The sequence below is a fragment of the Quercus suber genome, unplaced genomic scaffold (genome assembly GCF_002906115.3).
Source record: "Quercus suber isolate HL8 unplaced genomic scaffold, Cork oak 2.0 scaffold_466, whole genome shotgun sequence".
Classification (NCBI taxonomy): Eukaryota; Viridiplantae; Streptophyta; class Magnoliopsida; order Fagales; family Fagaceae; genus Quercus; species Quercus suber.
The window spans coordinates 159,053-186,201 of NW_027069917.1; the positions used below are offsets into that span (position 1 = coordinate 159,053).

At 33.5% G+C, this 27,149-nt stretch overlaps 1 protein-coding gene across 2 annotated transcripts; it reads right to left on the reverse strand.

Moving 5' to 3' along the window:
• Nucleotides 1-1,847: 1,847 nt before the first annotated feature.
• On the reverse strand, nt 1,848-18,873 carry LOC112021282 (COP1-interacting protein 7). 2 transcript variants are annotated; one of them, XM_065762612.1, is made up of 13 exons: nt 18,370-18,872; nt 17,547-17,726; nt 17,025-17,145; nt 16,903-16,942; nt 12,344-12,396; nt 12,204-12,262; nt 11,321-11,473; nt 10,961-11,169; nt 7,924-9,515; nt 6,638-7,597; nt 5,259-5,667; nt 2,246-2,311; nt 1,848-2,150 (listed from the first exon to the last, which is right to left on the reverse strand). In XM_065762612.1, the coding sequence occupies exons 1-13, from the start codon at nt 18,426-18,428 to the stop codon at nt 2,083-2,085; spliced, it is 3,969 nt and encodes a 1,322-aa protein (XP_065618684.1). In that variant the 5' UTR covers nt 18,429-18,872; the 3' UTR covers nt 1,848-2,082. The 2 variants fall into 2 exon arrangements, with proteins under 2 accessions (XP_065618684.1, XP_065618683.1); XM_065762611.1 differs by lacking the exons at nt 1,848-2,150; nt 2,246-2,311 and having other exon boundaries at nt 4,892-5,667; nt 12,204-12,259; nt 18,370-18,873.
• Between the last annotated feature and the right edge of the window lie 8,276 nt (nt 18,874-27,149).

Consider the following 27,149-nt stretch of genomic DNA (forward strand, 5'->3'; position numbering starts at 1 on the left):
GTGTAGCTTCACTAACAATAGATAAATTAAAATTGAAAAATTACATTAAACTAAAAAAAAAAAAAAAACTCATCATGTGTGATGAAGCTAGTCTTACATAATATGTTTATTTTTACTCGAATTGAATAAAAAGTGGAGATATAAAACGTCAATTTTTTTTTTCAATAGATTTTTTAAGAGAGGTCATACGTTCACAACATTTTCATAACAAATCGTAGGTGGTTAATTATTATTGGTTCTAATTTAAGCCTACTACTGAAATTACTTTTCTACCCTACCAATAACAACCTGTAACAACTTGCCAAATAGTATTTGTTGTGAAAATATTGTGGACATAACATTTCTCATTTTTTTAATAGTCAAATTTGTTGTATTTTATAAATAAAATTGATAAAAGAGATATAGGATCAAGTTAATGTTTCTCGGAAAAAAAGAAAAAAAGTCCAGATACCCAAGATATGAAATCCAAATACAAGGCCTGTTTGGTCAGCTGAAAAGAGCACCATTTTTTGTTTTCATTTTCAATTTTTAGTGTAGTGGGTCCCACCAAAAACTAGTTTAGTTTTAGCATTTGTATTTAGTTTTCATTTTTAGTATCCTAAAATTTGGATTTGAAAACAGAAAATTAATACAACTTTTCAGCGTTTTCATTTTTTATGAATATGAATACAGTAGTATATTTGTAAATATTGTGAAAACATAAAATTACTTTTTTGTTAGTCCTGTGATGTGCTTGAGTGATAAGAGTTTTTTTTTAATAAATAGAAAACAGTTACCAAACGGTCCAAACCCGGGTATTATGTATTCTATACTCAAATTATATATCCAAAACAACTTATCAAACACTACCAAATGTGAAAATAAGAGTTTTTTTTTTTTAACTTAAATTCAGGATTTGAATATAGAATAAAGAAAATGAAAAGTAAATAAACCTTTTTTTGAAACCAAACAGGTGCTAGAGGATTTAAAATCTGAAATCAAATTCATTTTTTTAAAAAAATTCTCAGACCCTCACCAAAAAGGTCAGATTAGATTAGAAAACCTACTAAACCCAACCCATTACCATCCCCACTTGAGAACTCCAGTTCTTGTGGAAAAGCTTAGGCCACACCTGTTTTTTAATTCCGATTTGACTAGGAAAATATATAATTCTAGTCATTCTTCGTTTAGTGGCAACATTAAACAAGTTAGCAGTTTCCCTGTTCATATGCATTGTTGGTTGGACCGGTGGTATAAAGCAATCGTGAAACTAATAACAAAAATCCAAATCCCAACCGTTATTAAAAAAAAAAAAAAAAATCCCAGTTTATTAATGTGTGATCCAGCAACCATAGTCTACTTGCAATTTCAGCTAACCTATAGATAAAAAGCTTGCATGTTCGTTTGCCTCCAAGTTATTTGTTTAGTTTTTAGGTTAATTGTATTATTTTTTAAAACTTCACTTTTTTAAAGTATACTTTAGCACGCTTTCAGCATAAAGTAACCATTAAAAAACTAAATAAGTTAATCTCAAACATGCACGCAATATGACTTATGCAGTAAAAGGCTAAATAATCTGATCCTGAACACGCACGCAACATGACTTATGCAGTAAAAAGCTAAATAAGCTGATCTACCAAACATGCGCGCAATATGACTTGTGCTGGGGGTGCTACAATTTCTACAATCAATCCATTTTGAGGCTGGCTATATGTAGTGGTGCCAACCCTAACGTTTGTGGTACACCTACCAATTGTTGAACAAATTCACAGATAGTAGGTCCGCATGACATGCGTGGAATAATCAATAGCTCAGCAACGACGTCAGTTTGTAAAATATGTAGTACTAGTACTAGTACCCTAAGCATCTCTCAAACAAAACTATCAAAGTTTATAGCTATTGCTGATTTAATAAGTTCACACAGCGAGCTACACAATATGTTATCATTCAAATGAATGGTCATGTACAAGGATCACTTTGACAACAATGTCACTAATAATTTTGCCTTTTCACATTACAACAATGATATTTGTAAAAATTCACAACCAAACTAGTTGAAAGACACAAGCTGCTCCGTCACCTTCAAATATATAATCCATGTTGTCATGCTGTCGGTTTCTTTTCACTATTCTTGCTCCGGAAGGGAGATAACAAGGAGAAAGAGCGAGAAGCTGTAGGAAGACAAATAAAATCATTAATCTCAAGTCCAGACAGCAGGGAAAAGAAAGAAAGAATGAAATTTGTTTAAGTTGCAAGGAGCACTTACACTTTTGCGGAGTATGGCCACCTGTGGGAGTTTCATCTTGAGAGATCAAATTCTTCAATGTATGAACTGATGATGACAACAGAAAAATAATGCTTAGCAGACAAATGACAGTCAGCTTCTGTGGTTAAGTTAAGCTCAATCTTATGATTAAAGCTCCCATTTGAGATTGACTAACATCAAAGTAACACTAAATCTTTAATTATTATAAATTTGAAATCAAGTCAGTTATTTGCAATCAGATGTATAGCCAAATCAATTATTGATATATACAACTTTTATAATCTGAATAAATTATTCATTTTACTTGTACAAGTAAAGAATTTGGTTACATAAAAGGGAAAAAAGAGGAAGGATAGAATACCTTAAATTAATTGAAAAAGAAATGAAAATTATTTTTTTATATATTCACTTCTAACAGAACAAGAATAACTCTAGCTTAACACTGGAATATTCTCAATGTAGAAATCGAGAACTTTCCGTGAATTGGAACACATACAGCTGAAGAAAACTTTCACAAAATCAACACAATCAATATGGAGGGAAATTTTGCACAAACTGAATTAAAAAAGAAAAGAAAAAAGATTTTTTTTTTTTTTTTTTTCCATTGGTGTGGAAAATGCACCACGACACTCAAACAAAAGCCATGTAACATGACTTATATATAGCCTAGACAAAACCCCTAAGCAAGACCAAATTAAGGACCCCTTCAACACTAAACTACCAATGATCTCAGAATTACCACTGTCAAATGGTGTAATTCTCTTCATAGTAGAATCACTTGTGTACCTTTTGGATTCTTTGTTCACTGTTTTGAAATTTAGGTGTCACTGTGATTGTTAGTAATGGTCATTAGACTTCAAGTTGACTCCAGAAGTTTTGGGACTATACTGTTTGTTGTTGTAACTTATAGTCAGTAGACTTCAAAAGCATGTCAATAATGCATTTCAAAATTGTTCAACTAAGTACAAGAGGGAGGAGTAAACGCATGCTACCTTCACTTGTAGAAACAGAGTTTGTCCCAGAATCATCGACCTCAGAACCAGTGACACTGGCATTGTCAGATTCAGTATTGCGTTCACCTGTAGCTGAGCTATGATTCTTTCTTCCAAACTTCAACAGCCGTCTAATTCCTTTTGATGATTCCTTTACTTGAGGTTTCTCCAATGATTCAGGAATCTTTTCCAGTCTCAAGTTTCTAGAATCAGATACAAATGCTTTAACAGTCTCTGTACCTGTTGTCATTATCTCTGAGCTTACTGGTGGTGCTTTGCTAAACTCGGAATTTCCAGTACATGGATCTTCCAAAGAAGAATTCCGAGCCAAGGGGGCTTGATACGGTTTCTCAGTAATACCAATGCTTGAAAACTTTGGAGGTTCTTTGTCTGTATTAATTGTTGTGACCTGTCCCGAAGATGTAAAATAAAGAAAAAAAGGGGGAAACATCAGACTATCAAGAGAAATTCTCATTTTTGCCAAAGACTTAATATAGCTAAAATATTTTTTCCAATTCAACAAATTTCTAAATATCATTCTTCTGTTCAGATTAAAGAAAGAATAAGGATGGTTTCAAAACATATCAGAGCACCAATTTTAAGTACCAAGGCTGCAATTATTACAACTAGGAAATGTAATCAGCTGCAAGGAAATGTGCTTACTCTAGTTAACCATAGAACAGAATTTTCACCAAGCTTAGCTAGTAGTAGCTATCAACTTGTCTCAAACATTCATATTATATATAAAAATAAGATGAATTTTTAATTGCCAATGGAACAACAGTGTGGATCACATTGCTTGCAATAATGGATTTTTTATGTTACTGATTATTTTTGAAGATTTCTATAGATAGAAATCAGAGTAATAAGATCAACATAAGATGAACCAGCTGTGAGCTGGAGCAACTCCCACATTGTTTCCTTTAGCAAGAATTGCAACATTCACGATTACATATATTTGGGTTAAGTTCTATTTTTAATCCATGAAATTTGAAAATTTTCTTTTTTAATCCTCAAAAAATTGTAATCGTATTAACTTGGTCCTTCTATACTATATCCTCAGTGTCATAATTTTAGCTTATGTGGCAAATTTCGAAAAAGCCACATGGCACTGTATTCAAGGATAGGGAAGGGCAAACTTGGTGCATTTATAATTTTTGGAGGACTTGGAGGACTAGAAAAAAACTTTTCAAAATTTAGGGAGTACGGTAGAATTCTGGCCCATTTTTAGGGATTGATGGCATATTTCCTCCATGAATTATTCTTACTTGTTCAAGAAAGTTAGATGCATGTTACATTCATCACGGTCCTAAAGACACCGAAAATAGTTAACCTGTGAGCAAAGCTCTTCTTGGCTCTGACTAACCATTGAACCATACCTTATAGGAAACAGGTTGTTCTTGTGATTGGCGTTTAGACGAATCTCCATCAACTCTATCCATGGTAAATGGTGAAACTGGAGCATGTATAGCAGCATAATCTGACACCACCTCAGATTTCTTCCCAATCTCTAAGTTATTGTACTGTCCCTTTTGTGCCTCTATATTTCCTTCCAATGCATGTACAGTAGGAATAGAAGGCTTATCACATTCTAGCATCACAACAGTCTTTATTTTTTTTTTTTTTTTTTCCATTGGTGTGGAAAATGCACCACGACACTCAAACAAAAGCCATGTAACATGACTTATATATAGCCTAGACAAAACCCCTAAGCAAGACCAAATTAAGGACCCCTTCAACACTAAACTACCAATGATCTCAGAATTACCACTGTCAAATGGTGTAATTCTCTTCATAGTAGAATCACTTGTGTACCTTTTGGATTCTTTGTTCACTGTTTTGAAATTTAGGTGTCACTGTGATTGTTAGTAATGGTCATTAGACTTCAAGTTGACTCCAGAAGTTTTGGGACTATACTGTTTGTTGTTGTAACTTATAGTCAGTAGACTTCAAAAGCATGTCAATAATGCATTTCAAAATTGTTCAACTAAGTACAAGAGGGAGGAGTAAACGCATGCTACCTTCACTTGTAGAAACAGAGTTTGTCCCAGAATCATCGACCTCAGAACCAGTGACACTGGCATTGTCAGATTCAGTATTGCGTTCACCTGTAGCTGAGCTATGATTCTTTCTTCCAAACTTCAACAGCCGTCTAATTCCTTTTGATGATTCCTTTACTTGAGGTTTCTCCAATGATTCAGGAATCTTTTCCAGTCTCAAGTTTCTAGAATCAGATACAAATGCTTTAACAGTCTCTGTACCTGTTGTCATTATCTCTGAGCTTACTGGTGGTGCTTTGCTAAACTCGGAATTTCCAGTACATGGATCTTCCAAAGAAGAATTCCGAGCCAAGGGGGCTTGATACGGTTTCTCAGTAATACCAATGCTTGAAAACTTTGGAGGTTCTTTGTCTGTATTAATTGTTGTGACCTGTCCCGAAGATGTAAAATAAAGAAAAAAAGGGGGAAACATCAGACTATCAAGAGAAATTCTCATTTTTGCCAAAGACTTAATATAGCTAAAATATTTTTTCCAATTCAACAAATTTCTAAATATCATTCTTCTGTTCAGATTAAAGAAAGAATAAGGATGGTTTCAAAACATATCAGAGCACCAATTTTAAGTACCAAGGCTGCAATTATTACAACTAGGAAATGTAATCAGCTGCAAGGAAATGCGCTTACTCTTGTTAACCATAGAACAGAATTTTCACCAAGCTTAGCTAGTAGTAGCTATCAACTTGTCTCAAACATTCATATTATATATAAAAATAAGATGAATTTTTAATTGCCAATGGAACAACAGTGTGGATCACATTGCTTGCAATAATGGATTTTTTATGTTACTGATTATTTTTGAAGATTTCTATAGATAGAAATCAGAGTAATAAGATCAACATAAGATGAACCAGCTGTGAGCTGGAGCAACTCCCACATTGTTTCCTTTAGCAAGAATTGCAACATTCACGATTACATATATTTGGGTTAAGTTCTATTTTTAATCCATGAAATTTGAAAATTTTCTTTTTTAATCCTCAAAAAATTGTAATCGTATTAAGTTGGTCCTTCTATACTATATCCTCAGTGTCATAATTTTAGCTTATGTGGCAAATTTCGAAAAAGCCACATGGCACTGTATTCAAGGATAGGGAAGGGCAAACTTGGTGCATTTATAATTTTTGGAGGACTTGGAGGACTAGAAAAAAACTTTTCAAAATTTAGGGAGTACGGTAGAATTCTGGCCCATTTTTAGGGATTGATGGCATATTTCCTCCATGAATTATTCTTACTTGTTCAAGAAAGTTAGATGCATGTTACATTCATCACGGTCCTAAAGACACCGAAAATAGTTAACCTGTGAGCAAAGCTCTTCTTGGCTCTGACTAACCATTGAACCATACCTTATAGGAAACAGGTTGTTCTTGTGATTGGCGTTTAGACGAATCTCCATCAACTCTATCCATGGTAAATGGTGAAACTGGAGCATGTATAGCAGCATAATCTGACACCACCTCAGATTTCTTCCCAATCTCTAAGTTATTGTACTGTCCCTTTTGTGCCTCTATATTTCCTTCCAATGCATGTACAGTAGGAATAGAAGGCTTATCACATTCTAGCATCACAACAGTCTTTTCAATTATTGGGTTGTCATCACCATCACTATAATGTGAAATGCTTTCGTTGTTCCTCTTCGGCTTAGCACCTTCAGAAGTTGTAGAAGACTTCTTTCCATTAACCTTCTGCGTCATATCTTTTGCTGCTGATTTGTTCTTGGCAACATCAGGTCCTGTGGATGTCCTTATTTTCAATTCTGGGAGGGTTGCTGCCTTGCTTTTATCATAGTTCACAATAGCAGATATTTTTTTGCTCTCAGGCCCATCAGATATCTTTGTTTTTGATACTGATTCAGTACTTTTTGACTTAACTGAAGAAACATGATGGCTGCTACCCATTTTAGGCTCTGATAATCTTCTGATCCGTGCCATGGATGCCTTTGTATCAGATGTAACACTAGTGTTCTCTTTCTTTGTTTCAGGCAATGAAGACACTGAGTGACTCAGTTTATTTCCAGCTGGGTGACTTCTAGTATTCAAGCTGCTAGGTTTAGAGGCTTTTTTAGAATCACTGGATCCCACAGAAGCAGTTTTGATGGGGAACCTATTTAGAGGTGATGATGATCCTAGCTCCGAATCACTAAACTTTGATACCTTGTGAGAGCCTGGGGAAAGTTTTGTCGGCAATTGTTTCTTGGTTTGATTTGTGGGTATTGATGACTTAGCTGGGATGGAACCCCCTCTAGCAGCAATTCTCTTTTGCCTCTCAATCTTTAAAGCTTCTAGTCGTTTCATCTCTTCTGCCTCCTGAAAAAGCAACACTTGAAGATATAAATACCTGTTTAACAACTCGGATGAGAGAGAAGAAAATGAAAAGATAAACTGAAGTCATGCCCCAATAGAAAATATAACTTATATCTGATGTAACACGTAGACAGAATTTGGATTGGGGGAGGGAGGGGGAAAACTTGAACGGATACCTTGCAGCCTACATGATTCATGTCCCAATCAAAGTGTTGTACTTTTTTGATGTGGAGATAAGTCCCAATCAAAGTGTTGTACTTTTTTGATGTGGAGATAAGAACCTCCTCCCCAAAACAAATAAATAAAAGGGAAAACGATAACCAAAATACCTTCTCTTTCTTCATTTTCTGGAGATCAGCTTTAAAGGTTCTTAACTTCTCAGCACGTGCTCGTGCTTCATCCAAAGGACTCAACTTTGAGGACCTTCCTTTCCTTATTGGCCCCCCAGTCTTCTTATCTGAAGCATCTGGCGTAAGTCTTGATTTCCGCTCCTTGTCTGATTTTTTAGACCCTTGCTTGATTTCTACCTCCACATTTTTCTTATCTAGTGAAGCACCATCTTCAGCTCGGATCTGCATTTCATAATCTAAAGCAGGGTCATAACCAATTGATTCCTTCTCTGTCCCACGCTCAGGCATCAAACTCAATTCATCTGGCTCATAATTGACTTGACTGTCAACTCTATTCGACACACTTTCTGCCAACTGAGAAGCAGATGGGAACTCAGAATACATGTCAATAGCATTTCTTTCATTGTTTCCAACTTGATCTAGTGAATTAGCCCTTAATGCAACAATATAAGAATCATCATCCATATCATGTGATGACTTCCTATCCAAGTTATTGTTTATACGATCAAATCCATTTACAAGTGGATCTGAGGTAGAGCTTGTGTAATCCAACTGGCTACGTATCATAAAATCATCATTGCCAGTCCTCCTATAGCCACCACGTCTTCCATCTAGTTCTGTAGACTGTACATCCAAAGACCTTCTGCCATCACCAGGTTGACCATTTCTTCTAGAAATCAACAATTCATTGTTTGAGTCCTTGTGCATGTAGGTCATCTTTCCACTAATTTTGTGCATATCTATCATATTACCTTCTTGTATTTCACCCTTACCTTGTCCACTAAAAGCTAAAGGATCATCCCCTATAGTATTTTGTCTCCTTTTCACTTGAACTTCCTTTTCCATTGCAAACATGCCTTGATCAACTGCACGTTTGTCCTCATCATCATCTCTCAGTAAATAATTTTGAAATGCTTGCCAGTGTCCACCATCTACATCCTTCCCATGTGCAGCATCAGATGAATTCAATTTATCCATGGATTTGGTATGCTTTCCTTTTCTATTGGAAGATCTCTGAGAGTCCATACGCCTCGCATCCAGGGAACTAGCCTCTAAATCTCCAACTTCCTCATCAGTTTCAGCGTCAGAAGCTGATTGTGATTCACTATCTGAAGAGTTCTGTCTCTTTGAAGTGATGTAATTAATGTTCCGAATGACAACCATACCTGATTGCTTTTTGCCTGATCGGCTACCCTTCTTCCTTGATTCTCGAGTTTGCAAAACTTCTTCATTCTCCAACTCCACTTCATCCTGCGATCTGGTTTTTGAAGCATCCATCTCCCAAGTTTCTAATTCAGTATTGCTATCCCTACTATCCATGGAATGCCTTCTACGCCCCATTCTTTGACCAGCATTGAGTCTAGGGTCTGACACTGATGGATATGGTGGCTGGAAATATGGGCTGTTCCCTGGATAGTTCTGATAGTAAGGCATGCCTTGCATGGGATATGCTGGATAAACTGGAGGGGCACCAGGAGGAGAATGAAGAGGCCAGGAAGGGAACATATGAGGTGGAAACTGTCCTTGAAAATGCCCAGGCGGTGGTTGGTAATCCGCAGGAGGCTTGTCATCTGGGCAAAGGATTAGAATCCAACTGAAAATATAAATGAAGGCATACATACAACACCACATTTAGGATATAATTGAGATATAGCATAGAAAGAAAGCCATCAATCAGCCACTCACCCTTCAGAACCAAATGTTTATAGCATGGTTCATTTGTCTGGAGGTACTATGCCAAGTTGTCAACACCTCATATTGATTTTCACCAATACCAATGTTCTTTTTTTTTTTTTTGGTTCTTATTTATTTTTTGAGATAGTCCATATCTCTTTGCACGAGTGATGCATGAGCTCACTAAATCAATTCAAAAGGAAGTCCCTTGGTGTATGCTTTTTGCAGATAATATTGTTTTAGTGAATGAAACTAGAAATGACACAAGTTAGAAATTTGGCGAAACACTCTAGAATCCAAAGGGTTTCAATAACTAGGACTAAATAGAGGACATGGAACATAAGTTTAGTAAAAATAAAAACAAAGATGAAGGGGTGGTAGGACCTTTTGATATTTTGGATCAATAATTCATAAATATTGGGAGATTGAAGGGTATGTGAATCATATGATAAGTGCAGGATAGATGAAGTGCAGAAGCGCGTAAGGAGTATTGTGTGATCATAGAATACCTATTAAGTTAAAAATTTTAAAAGACTAACATAAGACTATACACTATTGATGAAAATATATGGGAGAGAAAGTCGCTTGAAATAGTTTGTTCATGTTCACTTTAAGAGAGCGATTAATGCACCGGTGAGAAAAAGTGAGCTAATTCAAGTTGAGGGAACGAAAAAAAGTAGAAGAAGACCAAAAATAACACCGGTAGAAATAGTAAAAAATGACATGTCAATTAAGGAAGTAACATAGAATATTACTTCCGATAGAATAGAATGGCGAAAAGGAATACATGTGGCTGACCATGACTGATCTGTTGAGAATCCATAGCCAACCCCAAAAATTTTGGGAGTAAGACTTGATTGTCGTATTTCTTTTTTGAGATCTTTTGGGAAGATACTAAAGAATAGATATTTTTCCCATCAATCATTCAGCAACACACATATATAAGCCCTAGTAACCAGCCACCTCAGTGGATCACAATTTTTACGAAGGATGAAGTTTTAGTGCCATTCTTCTATTCTCAGCATATGTTACATGAGACAAAAGTAATCTCTCTCTCTCTCTCTCTCTCTCTCTCTCTCTCTCCCCCCACCCCCCTTTTTTACCAAAAAAATAAATAAACGGCCCCTTTCATGGTTGCAATCTGAACTTCATCATGTAAGTGCAGATATCCATATAATAAAAAACGACTGAAACCTTTATCAATTATCAGAAATGGAAGTTAATTTTTTAACGAAGCAGTTGAAGAAAAGAGTAGAAGGGGGCTAAGGAGCCCCATTATAATAGTAAAGATAATAAGGTAGTTACATATATGCAGGATACCTCCTATTCTATGAGCCCATACCTGTACTTATGGCACTAGTTGCTTTCCCATTATTTTCTGAAGCCAGCTCATATTCTTTTTGCTTGACCTCATTGGCAAGCATAATTCCTGATGCATTGATTGCAGAATATTCTGATCGGCTAGACATTGCTTCAGCTGCTTCAATTTCAAGCCACTGGCCAGTTTCATGCTTTCTTTTCCATAACTCCAAAAATTTCATACAAGCATCCCTGTTACATTGATAAATTTGACATCATTAAGGAGGAAAAAAAGAACCCAAGATATAAACATGCCCACCATTAATGCATTGGAGAAAATTACGATATCTTGAACTCAACAAAATGTAATGAAAAGATGGTCAGCTACAGGCAAGAATCTTACATTAAACGCAAGGCCCCAAAGCACTCGGCAAATGACATCAACGGTGACATGTGATCAATGTCAAAACCAGCAGCTACAGCACGTGCAAAGGCCATGCCTTGCTCTTTCTGCAGCACAGTTCTGCGTGTCTCCAGGACTTTCAAAAGTTGAACTCTAATACAAACCAAAAAAGAACATGAGATTGCTCATGATGAGTTAACAAACAAGACAAATTATTAAGTATCATAACATTCACAAAGTTAGATATGACATTAAGAGTTGCCACCCATAACTTACTTTTCTCTCTTTTCATTTCTTTAGGTGATAACTTATTCAACACTATTCTTGACAAAAAGTTGTTCCTCTTGAAAAACAAGTTAAAGACATTCCTGATTTACCTAATGAAGAGACTTGCAAAAAACTAAGATGTAATATTTCATCAATGGACTTTTTCTTTTGGTTTCTTCAAGTGATGAGTTATTCAACACTATTCTTGACTAAATTGGTCCTATTGAAAAACAAGAATTTCATCAATTATTGAATTGATATGGGAATAAAAAAGATAGGTGTCCACGCATACTTAAGAATTTTCCCAAAATCAAATCCACCTTTTCAGAGTGAGCATGGAAATCAAATTAAGGAAATATCATTATTGAAGAAGAAGCAAAAGAATATATGATGAATTTGACTTTTTGCTCAGCTTCTAATAGTACATATGATTGCACTTAACATGTTTAAGACATTCCTGATTTCCCAAATACAGAGACTTGCAAAACACTAGATGTAAAATTTCATCAATGGACATTGTGTACAAACCCTTAATAATAACTTTATTACTCGCAGCAAGAATGGTAAGTGGGGTTTTAAGTGGTTGTAGGAAAAATATGCAAGAAATAGTATATACTTCGAATTTCCCTCCTGTGTGGTGGATCCATTTGCTTCAGGTGGATTTGCTCCAGGCTGCTAGGTAACAAAAGAAACCAAATTAAATAAATTTGACAAAATTCAATTGTATGACAAGAAGGTTACTCAATGCCGACTCACCTTATAAAGGACAATTGCTTTGTCCTCATTAGTATCAAGCACAGGCCTGCTACCTGTCCAAAACTGTGGGGTGTTACAAAGTAACAAACCAATACAAAAGTCATTGAAGTCAATTCATCTACTAACACTCCCCCCCATCCCTTCCCATATAAAAAGAGAAGGCATATATTGTGAAACCAATGACAGAGATTGAAAAATCTCAGAATGTTGTTCATACACACATCAAGATTCATCAGTGGATTAAGCTATAGGAAGAGAAACTATCTGAGAATGTGTGTATGATATTATTCAATAAACTAACTCTGCTGTTTATATATGAAGCAGAGAGAAGCGGGAAAAAAACTAACCAACCACTAACTAATCTACATTCTACTGTCCAATACAGAAATGCCACCTGGCTTCTAGCTCTAACTAACTTCACTGTACAAAGGCTACTTGTAGCTAAGTATCACTATATGCATAAACGACCTACAGTTTAAGTATTATATACAGTACTAACAGACTTGCTACTCTACTCTACATCACAATGTGGAATAAAAATAGACTTGCTACTCTACTCTACATCACAATGTGGAATTACAATACATCATCTAGCACTCCCCCTCAAGAGGAACATATATGTTGATTAGGTTATTCTTGGACAAGAGATACAAGAATTGCCTTTGGCTGAGTGGCTTGGTGAATAGATCTGCCAATTGATGTGTTGTAGGCACATGAAAGGTTTTGATCACTCCATCTTGAATTTTCTCCCTAATGAAGTGACAGTCAATCTCTATATGTTTGGTTCTCTCATGAAAAACCGGATTGGCAGCAATATATAAGGAAGCCTTGCTATCACAATAAAGAAAGGCTGGCTCTTTGTGTATGTGACCAAAAGTGCCAAGTAAAGCAATCTACCACACTATTTCACTAGTCACAGTGGCTATGGCTCTATATTTTGACTCAGCTGATGATCCAGAGACTACTTGCTGCTTCTTGCACTTCCATGATATGAAGGATTCACCTAGGAACACATAGAAGCTAGAAATTGACCTTCTGGCATCCACACAAGCTACCCAGTCTGCATCACAATAACATTTCAGTTGCAAGGAAGATCCTGCAGACAAAAAAAGCTCCTGACTTGGAGTTTTCTTCAAGTACTTAAGAATCTTATAAGCTGCTTGAAGATGAGGCATTTTAGGAGCACTCATAAATTGACTCAACTTGTGAACAGAAAAGCTTATGTCAGGTCTTGTAAGAATCAGATACAAAAGCTTTCCTACCAATCTTCTGTACAAAGAAGGGTTAGGCACTTCATCTCCATTACTACTGCTCAATTTGACTGACTGTTCCATAGGTACATTTGAGGGTTTGCAAGCCAATAAGCCTGTGTCTGATAGCAACTCAAGGGTAAACTTCCTTTGACAGAGAGATATCCCTTTATCAGACCTTGCCACTTCAAGTCCCAAAAAGAATTTCAATGTACCAAGATCCTTGAGTTTGAATTTGTTGTCTAGAAATTGCTTGAAAGCATTCACAGCATCAACATTATTACTTGCTATCAATATATCATCAACATAAACTAAAAGAATGATGATGGAACCCTTTTTAACTTGAGTGAACACTGAACAGTCTGATTTGGACTGAACAAAACCATGATCAATGATTGTGGAGGAGAGCTTGGCAAACCATTGCCTACTAGCCTGTTTAAGTCCATATAAGGACTTTGTAAGCTTGCCAGGTGGAAGAGTAGTCATAGCCTATGTGTGGTTAGCCTGCAATGCCTCAATTTCAGCTTGCATAGCATCCTGCCATCTAGAATCCAAAATGGTTTGAGCATAGGTAGCAGGTTCTTTGTGAATAGTCAAAGATATGGAGAAGGCTTTGTGAGAAGAAGAGACCTTATCATAAGAAAGAGTGGAAGAGAGGATACAATATACCTGGACTATGAGCAAAATAGTAATTGGATGAGGTAAGTGAAGTTGAGGCCAGCACTGGAGTAGCAACAAGATTACAGTAATAATCTCTCAAATAAGGGGAGGTTTGTGAACTCTAGAAGACTGTCTAATAGGAACAATTTCAGGAGCAACAGGCTCAAGAACAACAGACTCATTAGCATGACAAAAACTGGAATCAATATGAGGATGGGAGTGTGAAATATCATTATGAGAATGCATTAAATCAGGAAACTCATCAGGGGGCATAGCAATATCAGAAAGTGTAGGAGTTGGGGAAAACTCAGCAGAAACAGATGGAAGAAGAGGTGACTGGTCCGAGGTGCATTGTTGAGATAGAAAAACAGAAATGTGACAGAAAAATACAGCAACAAGGAGACTAAGTTAGTTTGCTAATGGATACAAGATTGAAAGAGAAAGTTGGAATGCAAAGAACATTCTCAAGTGTTAAAGTGGAGCTTAGTTTGACTGTGCCTATGTGAGTGACCTTGGCCATATCTCCATTAGGGAGTTTAACAGAGATATGGACAATAGAAGTGATGGAAGTGAAGAATTGAAGAGAATGGACCATATGATTAGTGGCACCACTGTCTAGGATCCAATCAGAGGAACAACTATGTGAAGTATCCACTTGAGAAGAAAAAACAGAATATTGCAAGGAATGGTAAGGTAAATTGGGAAGGTGAGTGTGTGCAGAAAACCTGATACTTGACATCTCATGCCCTTGAAAATCCAAAGAAGGTTAAGTGATTATGGTAGCAACCTGAGGTGCATTTGAGGCAGGCTCTTGTGGAGCTTGAGTACCAAAGTGATTCTGAGAATTGAGCATTCCAAGAAGTTGTTGGTATTCTGCTCTAGTGAGATTGACAGTCTCTTCACAGCAATTATCAGTGGCAACCACATTGTTAGCAAAAGATGCACTTCCACCTTGTTGAGTCTTGTTCTTGAACTTATACCTAGGTGGATAACCATGTAACTTGTAGCACTTGTCAACCACATGACCCAAAGCTCTACAGTGTGTGCACTGAGGCCTACCAGACTTGCCCTTGTTAGAACCTTTAGTAAAAGATCCACTGTTCTTGACTGCCAAGGCTGAAGAATCAGTGTTGACCCTCTTTCCTACCTTTCTTTGCTTCTCATCTTGGAGCAAAAGAGAAAAGACTTTGCTCAAGGAAGGAATGGGATCCATGAGTAAGATTTGACCCCTCACTGCTGCATAAGTGTCATTCAAGCCCATCAAGAAAGACATAATGCATTCTTGTATTTGATGACCACAAGAACAGGTCCTATAATCCGAGAGCTCATCCCACAGTCCCTTGAACTTTGTAACCATTGATGGTCAAATCCTCTTGAGACAAAGAGCAAATTTCCTTTTTCAATTCAAAGATATGAGGGCCATTACCCTGTGAGAATCGATGCTGCAAATCAAGCCAGACCTTTCTTGCTGTCCTGAAATAAACCACACTAGGTTGCAAATCTTTGGAAACTGAATTGAATAACCAAGCCAAGACAGTGCTATTGCACTTACACCAAGCAGTGTAGTAAGGATGGTCACTAGATTGAGGCTGTGGTATAGAACCATCAATAAAGCCTATTTTGGTCTTGGCATCCAAAGCAATAAGAACTGCCCTACTCCAGGTACTATAATTCTCTTTAGTGAGATGTTGAACAACAAGAGAAATAAGGACTAGAGGAGAGTTCTCCCATGGCTGAACAGTTTGAATAATTGGGATAGAAGTGCTTGATGTACTATCACCCATATTTCCTACTCAAAAATTTTGGTAATACAACAGCTAGCACACCTCAAACAAGGTACCCAAAAGAATTCAAACCAGAAATCCAGAGAAGGACAACAAGAATCGGATTATCACAATTCACAACAAGAACTGAACTATCACAAATCAGAATTCTGAATCACAGAGAAACAAAACAGAATTCTAATACTCAAGAAATCAATTGCAAACCCACAATTGATAGAAACCCTAAAATCAATTGCTAAATCACAACTGATAGAGTAAGAAAACCCTAAATCAAGAATTTCGATTTGCTAGTTCTTTGCAAAGAAATCAAGATTTAGAGAAGAAATTCTAGTGCAGAGATCAAGAGAAATATGAAGGAGTAATTTCTGCTTGAATTGAAAAATACACTAGAAGAAAACAGAAAAGAATTGAACTAGAAATTTCAAAGAATACCAAAATTGAAGACTCTAATCCAGTTCAAGCTCTGATACCATGTTAGAGTTCATACACGCATCAAGATTCATCAATGGAGTAAGCTATAGGAAGAGAAACTATCTAAGAATGTGTGTATGATATTATTCAATAAACTAACTCTGCTGTTTATATATGAAGCAGAGAGAAGCGGGAAAAAAACTAACCACTAACTAATCTACTGTCCAATACAGAAATGCCACCTGGCTTCTACCTCTAACTGACTTCACTGCACAAAGGCTACTTGTAGCTTAGAATCACTATATACATAAACGACCTACAGTTTAAGTATTATATACAGTACTAACAGACTTGCTACTCTACTCTACATCACAATGTGGAATTACAATAAATCATCTAACACAGAACACAAACATTAGTGCAACGTACACATATTCGTCCCTTGCTACAGTACCTTCAATGCTTTCTACAGGTTTGGCATGATAATCTTCTACCTGCCATGCAGAAAATAACTGAGATTGACCTTTCTTTGACAGCATGAAATTAGGAAAAAAACAGCTGATAGATTTTACTTACAGTATTCATCCCCATATCATTGTTGCCTTGAATTGCAATTGCCTCCTCAATCTGTAAGATCTCTGATTCTAGAGTGTAGACCCGTTCCAAGATCTCTGGAGTGCTCACAAACCGAACAAACCTATAGATTTCATAATATGTTAGTCTAACATGCAATGTTCTGTCTCCAATGTATTAACCTCGAACATTTTTTTTTTTTGGGTAATTAAAGCTCAAAGTGAATAGCAACCTCGATAGTCACACGTCACATATCAGTATGATTACATTAGTTATTAATAAGAATGGTTTGGCAGGCTATATGGAAGCACTTTTGTTTTCATGAGAGAAAAGAACGCATATTTTTGCTTTTAAAAGAGAAATAAAGAGGATAAACTAGAGGATAAACTAATAGAATGAAATTCAAAAAATAGAAACTGTGCACCACTCATGTTAGTTCTAACCATAAGTTCCTGTAAGTGTCCACTTCTGAACACAAAATGTACAAGCAAACTTAAAACTAAGTTCAAACACAAAAGTAGATACCTTTCCACTGTGCCCTTTGTGAACCACATTGAGTCACTGCCAGGCTCAGGCTCTAAAACGATCGAATAACCCCCCTTGGCCATCTGCTCCTGTGCAGACTTCAAGTGGGCAAGAAATGGATTCAGCAAACCCGAAGCTATTTTTTCTTCCTTCCCATTTGCAGATATAACCAAATCACACCTAACAAAAATCCAAAATTAGTTTTGACATGGTAGAATTGCAAAGTTTCCAAGGAAATTTTTACATAGCAAAAACATATCACATGTCTCACAGAAACTAATAACACAGCTACACACAAAGAAATGTAAGTTCAAACTCATCCAAAATTTTAAATTCTATCCTCTATTCGCAATATTTTGAACACGTAGTGTCTTGTCAACTAATAAACCTTCAAATTTGACCAAACCTTATGGAACAAATTTCATAATTAAAGAAAAAAAAAAACCCCCAACAAAAATTCGATACAAAACTAAACTACAAAGCACAGAGATTCTAATATTACTAAAAATAATAAAATTTAACTCGTAAGAAAAATGCAAAGTCAAAACTAAACTGGTAAAACAAAAACAAAAAAAAAAAAATAGTAACAAGAATATTTATTTCTAAATTAAGAAGAAAAAAAGCTACAGAGAATTGGCAAAGCTATAAAGATAGAAACATCTAAATACGTAAAACACGACGACCCAGATCGCTAGAGAAACATTAGATTCATTATACTATTACTATATAAGCTATTGAATGAAAAATAAATCCAAATTTTAGTTGTTTGAGTTTGAAACACTCACTGTATAAATACTATAAGCTATTGATTCAAAGAGATTACCTGGTTCGAGTAGGAGTGAGCTGAAACAAAGCCGAGTCAAGCCGAGTCGAAGACTTCATTTTTCTTTAGACAAATTTGAAACAAAAAAAAAAAAGAAAGAAAAGGAAACCCAAAATAGAAAGAAGTAAAAAGAGAAGCTGTGACTACTAAGGTTTCCTGGTTTCAGAGAAAGATCAAATGGCGGTTAAAAAAGTTGGATCAGAGAATTGGATAAAAGATTATCCTTCAAAAGCGGATTTAATTTTACTTCGAAATGAGAGATCTTTTTTTGTGTGTTTGTGTGCGTGTTGGTGTTTGTGTTTATATCTCAATGAAAAAGCTTCCGACAAAACCAAAAAAGAGGAAAGCCATAGCTAGCTCGTTAGCTCCGAAAGCCGAGCTAAGCTTTAATGGCCACCAAAGAGAGAGAGAGAGAGAGAAAGAGAGAGAGAATGGAACTGAGAGAGACAGAGTGTGTGAAAAAACAAAGGATTTGTAAAGAGACCATGAGAGAGTGTCATAGGATGCCAACGAGGGATGATTTTTTTTTCTTTATTTTTTATTTCTGAATTAAGAAAAAGACTACACTAGGTAGATTGCTTTTATTTTGACCTTTACAGCTCAGAAATTTGATTCTTGACATTTTTGTTTCACTTAATTTTTCATATTGTACTTCCTCGTTTATCTCATTGATAATATTTTTTGACGAACTATCTTCTTGGTAATAATTTGACTGGGATAAAGTTTAGTTACAAAATCAATTGTAACCTTAGGCTATAAATTCACTCAATATTTTTTTATTAGAGATGAATTTTGACAAATTCACCATTAGATTGCATCTTTTTCTTATATCCTCAATGTTTGCAAAATTTCAAGAAAATTAATAATCAATAGCTATGTCATCAATAAATTTTTAAATTGAAAGTTTTTATAATTTAAAATTATGTATAAAATACAAGATTATAGATTATATAGTAAATGATATCCGATTGACACAAAAATTGACATGTGCATTAAGAACGTAAAGAATATGTAATTCAACGGTTAGATTTTCAAAATATACAGTAATATTTATTTTATTAAGTGAGTTTGTAGCCTAAGGTTACAACCAATTTTGTAGCTAAACTTTATCCATTTGACTGATAAATGTCCTCTCGTCTAATTAGTAAATTTTTTTATGTTATCCAATAAAAGATTTATGATTTGAAACTATACTAATTTTGCTATCAAAATAAAAGATGTGAGGTTTGAACGCCACCTCCTTTATTACCAAATAAAATATCTAACCTTCCTTTTTTTTATTTTTAATAAAAGATTCGGAAAATATTAGTATTTGAAAAAATTAGATTATTAGTCGAGAAAGATGGCAGGCAAATATGAAAATAATTAAAATAAAATTTTTGAACATAAAGAATAAAGGAAAATGTTAACTAATGTTCTAATAGTATTTTTTATTGAATCATTTAAAAAAATTTATAAGAAAATAAATAAAATTAATATTTTGACTATTTTTTCAATTTTTTATAAAAATTTTTCTAAATTTATTTTAACAATTTTCTTAATGACACCGTTAACATCACCCAAGAATAAAATAAATAAATAAAAACTTAAATTTATTTTAAAGGCTAAAAATTGTACAAACCTAAAGGAAAATAGAAATAATAATATTGCTTCGTTGTCGCTGAATTTGGCCAGGAGTGGGAAATAATGGAAAAGGGAAGGGTATTTTTGGAAATAATGGAAGTGAGCTTGACGGTGACGGACATGACATCATGGGAAACAGACAGTAGTGTAACGGACAAAAGTATCATACTGTTTCTAGTTGGATAACGATGTTCGAGAGCGTTTTGGTGAAATTACCAAAATGACCTGACCTGCTTTTCTCTCATTTAAGCAGTGTTTGGTAAAGTGGTTGAGGAATTGCTATAAGTTGCATCGGTGTCAACATTTATTTATTAATACAGTCAAAACCAATTAAAGACTTTTACTACCCAGTGGCCAATGAAGTTTCACGATTTACATTTGTGTCTCAATTTTCCAACATTCATTTTTTTTTTTTTAATAATTAAATTTAAAGAGCCAAGGAAAACCATCTACACATTTTATTTTTGTTTTTTTTTTAATAGGGATATGAAGGAAAAAAAAAACAATTATATTGAATTAATAGGAACAGATGTCACACTTGATCATTGTTTAAAGATAGATGTTGTATTCTTACCAAAAAAAAGAAATGAAAAAGATAGATGTTGTATTTTCTAACCTTTTTTAATATATATATATATATATATGAGCAAAATTTAGGTACAGTACTTAGATGCTATGTATTAGGTTCCTATTTTAAGATTCTGTAATGTAAATTTTTTTTCATGAGATAAAAGTGTATTTTCTAGTTAAATAATTACATGACTGAATTTTAAAATGAAAAATTAAGAAACAGCACCTAAGTTATATACTTAAATTTTTTCCTTTATATATATTGTAAATCCTAATCCACATGAAGAATAGGTCTATTGTGGTGACAACTGACAACCAAAATAGTATTAGATACTTATTAATTCCAATAATTCAATGGAAGAGCCAACCAGCTGACTAATTGAATGAGATCATTTTGGAGTCAGGTGTCAAGTTGCTAACACCACTTTGCAATATTTTTCGCCTAACTATATAGTTTTCTTTTAAAGCTTGGCAAGAGAAAGATATCTCAATTCTTTCATTTCTATTTTCACTGCACCTATAACTTACGTCAAAGGCCACTTCTTTCTTTTAATGTAATCATAGATATCGTTGTTGATCTTAGACACTTACAAAAATAAACTAAAATAAAATAACTTTTTGCAATTCTACACGTATACTTATTTTTATTTTCAAGTTTTACATGTATTTTCTGGCATAAGAAATTGTGGAGAACGCCAAGTTACATAATTAAAAAAAAAAAAAAAAACTGAAGTAAATAAATATTATATACCGATGAATTTTATTTTTCTTTTTGTTTTGACTAAGAGAAAGGGTGAAGCTTTTGAGACAACTTTGCATTCAAAACTTGTGGACCAAATAATAGTATAATACTAAAAGCAAAGAATTATTATTAGGCGTAAATACACTTTTGGTCCCTACATTTTGTATTTTTTTTCATTTTAGTACTTACATTTTATTTTTACTACTTTTAGTTTCTAAACTAATTAACGCGTGACATTTAAGTCTTTACCGTTAGCCAACTAACGAAAAAGCTGAGATGGCAGACGAAACACCCTATTAGCTGACGTGGCGTTGATGTGGCGATTAAAATATTATTAAAAAAATATTATTTTGCATTTTTATATGCCACGTCAGCATTTTAATTTTTTTTTATAAAAAGCCATGTCAGACAATTTAAACCAAAAAAGAAAATAAATTAAAAAACAAAACTTAATTTTTTTTTTTTTTTACTTTCATTATTTTTTCGTAAGAACTAAAGTTGTTCTTCATGTTTACAGGATATACTTTGCCTTCTCACATTGTGGTTCAACCATGGATCTACTACAGTGTAGAAGTTCAAATGGCTCTACAATTTTTTTTTTTTAAATTTTCTGAATATTATTATTTTGATTTCTTGCAATTTCTTGCTAACCAAACAGGATTTCATTCTAATTCTTTTCTTGCAATTTCTAGATAATCAAACACTAATATAGTCCGACAATTTCAAATCAACACAGATCACATTGTTTCTAAATTCTAACCTTCTGGTTGGCTTTCAATCACAATGAATTTTATACCATCAATCAAGAAAGATCAAATAAATTCTATAAATTTTAGCCAAAATCTCCAAATTCAAACTAAAACCCAAACCCAGATTTACTAAACCCATATTTAGTGTTCACCACAACCCAACCACCCAACACCACAGATCCACCACAGAGCCTGGACCATGGCCACAGATCAACTGCAAATCCTCTAATCCAGATTTCCTTGTCTCAAACTTGACCCGTAAGGATCTAGCCTCACATCGTCGCCGCATTACGTATGAACTCGTTCTAGATGTTGTAATTGGCGAGAGTACATTTCGATTACTTTCCGACAAAGATTAAATGATGTTGATTGGGGGATGACTCCTTCATCTTGGATCTTGGCCTTCACGTTTTCGATCGTATTGGAGCTTTCCACCTCCAAATGGATGGTATTTGCCAATTAGGACTTTTACAAAGATTAGCTTTAATAGAAAAGGGATGGATCTTTGTAAGAGAAAAAGTGAGAGATTTTGATCAGAGAATGGTGGAAGAAGACGTAGTTGATTCAATGGAGATATAGGAGAGTGGCTTGGTGGATTTGGGTTTAGAACAGAAGATTAACCACTAGACTCTAGAGAGATGAAAAAAACAAAACAAAACAAAAGATTCATATGTGTTTTTCAGTTTTTGTGAGGCTGTGGGTTTCCAAAAGAAAAAAGAAAAAAATAAAGAAAAGGAAAAAAATTGGTAAAATTATATAGGAAGAACATGAAGAACAACTTCAGTTCTTACGAAAAAAAATAATGAAAGTAAAAAAAAAAAAAAATTAAGTTTTTTTTTTTAAATTTATTTTCTTTTTTAGTTTAAATTGTCTGACATGACTTTTTATAAAAAAAATTAAAATGCTGACATAGCATATAAAAATGCCGAATAATATTTTAATCACCACCATTAGTGCCACGTCAGCTAATAAAGTGTTCTATCTGCCACCTTAGCTTTTCTCGTTAGTTGGCTGACGGTAAGGACTTAAATGTCATGCGTTAATTAGTTTACAGACTAAAAATGGTAAAAATAAAATATAGGGACTAAAATGAAAAAAGTGCAAAATGTAAGTACCAAAAGTATATTTACACCTTATTATTATTATTATTTTTTTTTTTTTGGCAAGTGTTTGAATGACTATTTTTAAGCCAAAACAAACAGAAAACCCGCATATTGGATCCGAGTTGGGATGGTTTTTCTCCTTTACGAGGAAATTAACATCATATGATCACTTGTTTAAAAGCATTATAGATTGAAAATCTTTTAAGTCTCACGTATAAAAGAAAAGCGTAGGACATTGGGTGCAAGTCCATATGAGCTTGGCCTTGTTCATCCAATATAATTGTTTTTTGTTTTTTTTTTATTTATTATTATTATAAAAATCTCAATATTCAGTTGTGTACACTAGACTTAATTTGAAAATAATGTCTATTCACTATTTCCCCATTTTGAACTAGTGCAAGTGTGCCTATAAATAGACATCCATCTTTTCATTTTAAACAATTGTTTGCATTTATGCATAGAGTCATCTAGAGAGGAAGATTCCATTATGCTTGTTATGCACAAAAATTGTAGTGCTTCTTTTATATGTTGTTGATCATTGTACCATGGGATATAGATGATAAAATAGTTCGAGAGGTGAACTATGTCTCATGGAGATAGTATCAAACACTAGCCTTAATCAGATTTGTATTCACCATTCAGTCTGTGGGTATATTTAATTATTCGTAATTATTTAAGCATTAAACCTGTCTTAAAAAAAGAAGAAGAGATTTTTATTCTATTCTTTTTTTTTAATCCTTAAATTTATGTTCTTATTCATTTACATGTATAATGACTAGCATGCCCTTGAGACGTTCCTTTCTTTCTGATTATGGGCTCCACCAACCCACACACTCCACAGGGATTTCCCTTTCAGTAAACGTCAAAAGAATAAGTTGGCCGTGGGCCCGTCGATGAATTTACGCTTGTATATATGAACTCTTATCTTTTTAAGCGTATGTATTATGATTTTTTTTTGGTTGACAACTGAAGGAAAGGATACTTGAGTTGGCAAATGAATTGAAAGTATTTGGACTTATTGTAATTTAAGGTCAGTCAAAGACAAAGTATTGGATATACGTATATTGGCTAGGTGATGTTGGACTCCTCTACCATTTTTTATATTGGATATTATTATTTTTTTAAGACTTTTTTTTGGTTAACACTAACTTTGGTATATATTACCATCAACTTTACATTAACACTAAATATTATATATGTCTCTAACACAAATCACACGTTTCTAAAAAAGAAAAAAAAAACACAAAATCACAAATAAATTAAAAAGATATCCATAATGATTTTAATAATCACACATGATAATAATAATAAATCAATAATCACACATAAGTTAATAAAATCGATAATGATAATTAAACAATACTATTTTAGATTAAAAGTTACGTAAAAGCATATATCAAAACTGAAAATTATAATAAATTAAGAAATTATTTTTAAAAAAAAAAATTCAAATTTTGAAACTTGGTATGTGACTATGTTAATAATTTTAGACTAAAATGAAATTAAACCTCTAATCTTTCTTTTGACATAATCGATTTTAAATAAGATTTTATACATTTTAATTTTGGAAATTTTAACTTACGTCTACATACGCAACTGTAACATGAATTTTTACTGATATTCTACAAGTCATACATTCATTAGGAAAAAAAAATCTAGCATTTATATATAATTTAGTATGTTAATTATAGTATTTTCATCTATTTTTAAAACTTTAAATTTTGAAAATAAATTATAAACCATTATCAACATAAACATTATGTTTGAGATGGTCACTCTCTCTTTTAGCAATGTTAAATTTTAGTTTTTGAACATTAGATTTCATAATGTATTTGTTTGGAAAATTATTAATTTTGATAGAGACAGAAAGGAAGAGTCTATTCACCTTCCATTTATTTGGCAAATTGAAATATTTTATGCTTTTAAATAGCTACAAATAGAGTGAAATGTATCAACAAATTGCACAACATTTGAAGAGAGGATAACATGTTAAAAATAATTTTTATCAACAAAAGTATTGGCCCTTAAATAAGATTTTTACACTAAGACAAATCCTATTAATCAAAATTGTGGGGCCTTAAATCTTTTTTTTGCTAGGTGAAGGGCCATACCTTTTCATTATTATTATTTTGCTAGACTGTAAAACAAATAGATATAATATATTGTATTGTATAGGGATTTTCTTCCATTTAGGGGCCTTTGGTCATTGTTTAAATGACCTAGAGGTTAAGCTGGTCATACCCTCTCTCATTCTATTTTGAAAAAACATTCGATAGCTTTGAATGAAAATAGAGAGCTTGGTGGATATGGGGTTTAGGAATGCTCAGTTTAACCGATGGTGAATGTGTAGTGGTGGTTTCTTCTGTGGGTCTTGAATTTGAAGTGTGTTAATTGTTTTTGGTTTAGCTGGATTATGACTTTTTGGGTGTTGGCTCTTACAACTTTATCAGTAATATCCGAATCCTATTCCTAGTCTTTTTTTAGAATTCTATTCCCACTTTATTTCCACTAAATCAAGCACCTTGAAATTTTCCTAGAAAAACCTTAAATTTTAATTTTTTAAAATGTATAATTTTGAAGATTTTAACTATCAATAGAAATAGACGGAATGACGACATTACAAATGGCCACAAACCATAGAGATTAAATAAAAAAAAATTAAATTTCAGGTAACAAATTTAAAATTGTACTAAACTTCGAGAGTGTACTTTGTAGTTTAGGCATAATTGTAATATATCTACAATTCACCCATATAGGAGAACATTTCATAAATAAAACTTATGTTGAGTCACATAGCACAAACATAAAGTGTGAAATTCAACTTTTATTGCTAAAACAAAAAATTATGGTAAATATTAAAATAAATTAAAACTATTTTATTATTTAAAAAAAAATTTAGAATCTTTTGGTAACAAAGTGTTAACTACTGTAATATTATAAATTTCTTGAAACTTTGTTAATAGAGTTTCACAAGAGTAATTAAACTGTATTAATGCTTCTAATGCAATTATAATAAATCACATGGCAAAAGCACGTTATACAATAGAAAACACTTATGAGTCATATGATTCTTTAAAAAAAAAATGCTTGAGTCATGTGGCATAACCTAAGTCTAGGATGCAATCTTTATTATAAAGTATATGATTTAATTAATAACCACATCTACGTTTAATAAGGTCACCCAACTTCTCTTTGCTGCATGCTCTAATATGACTTTTAACATTTTTCTCTCTCATATTTAACCATAGAGAAAAATAGACAGTAGATTCTAGTTAACTCTATCCATATTACTTTTATTTTTATACATGACCCAAGCCTATGTATTTTTTAATAGGGAATTGAAGGAGTGTGGTTTGGACTTTGGAAGGTATAGAATGGGCCTATTTGAGCTTATTCATGAAAAAAAAATTATGGTAAATATTAAAATAAATTAAAACTATTTTATTATTTAAAAAAAAAATTTAGAATCTTTTGGTAACAAAGTGTTAACTACTATAATATTATAAATTTCTTGAAACTTTGTTAATAGAGTTTCACAAGAGTAAACTGTATTAATGCTTCTAATGTAATTATAATAAATCACATGGCAAAAGCACGTTATACAATAGAAAACACTTATGAGTCATATGATTCTTTAAAAAAAAAATGCTTGAGTCATGTGGCATAACCTAAGTCTAGGATGCAATCTTTATTATAAAGTATATGATTTAATTAATAACCACATCTACGTTTAATAAGGTCACCCAACTTCTCTTTGCTGCATGCTCTAATATGACTTTTAACATTTTTCTCTCTCATATTTAACCATAGAGAAAAATAGACAGTAGATTCTAGTTAACTCTATCCATATTACTTTTATTTTTATACATGACCCAAGCCTATGTATTTTTTAATAGGGAATTGAAGGAGTGTGGTTTGGACTTTGGAAGGTATAGAATGGGCCTATTTGAGCTTATTCATGAACCTAAACTTAGGCTTCACAAATTTAGCCTA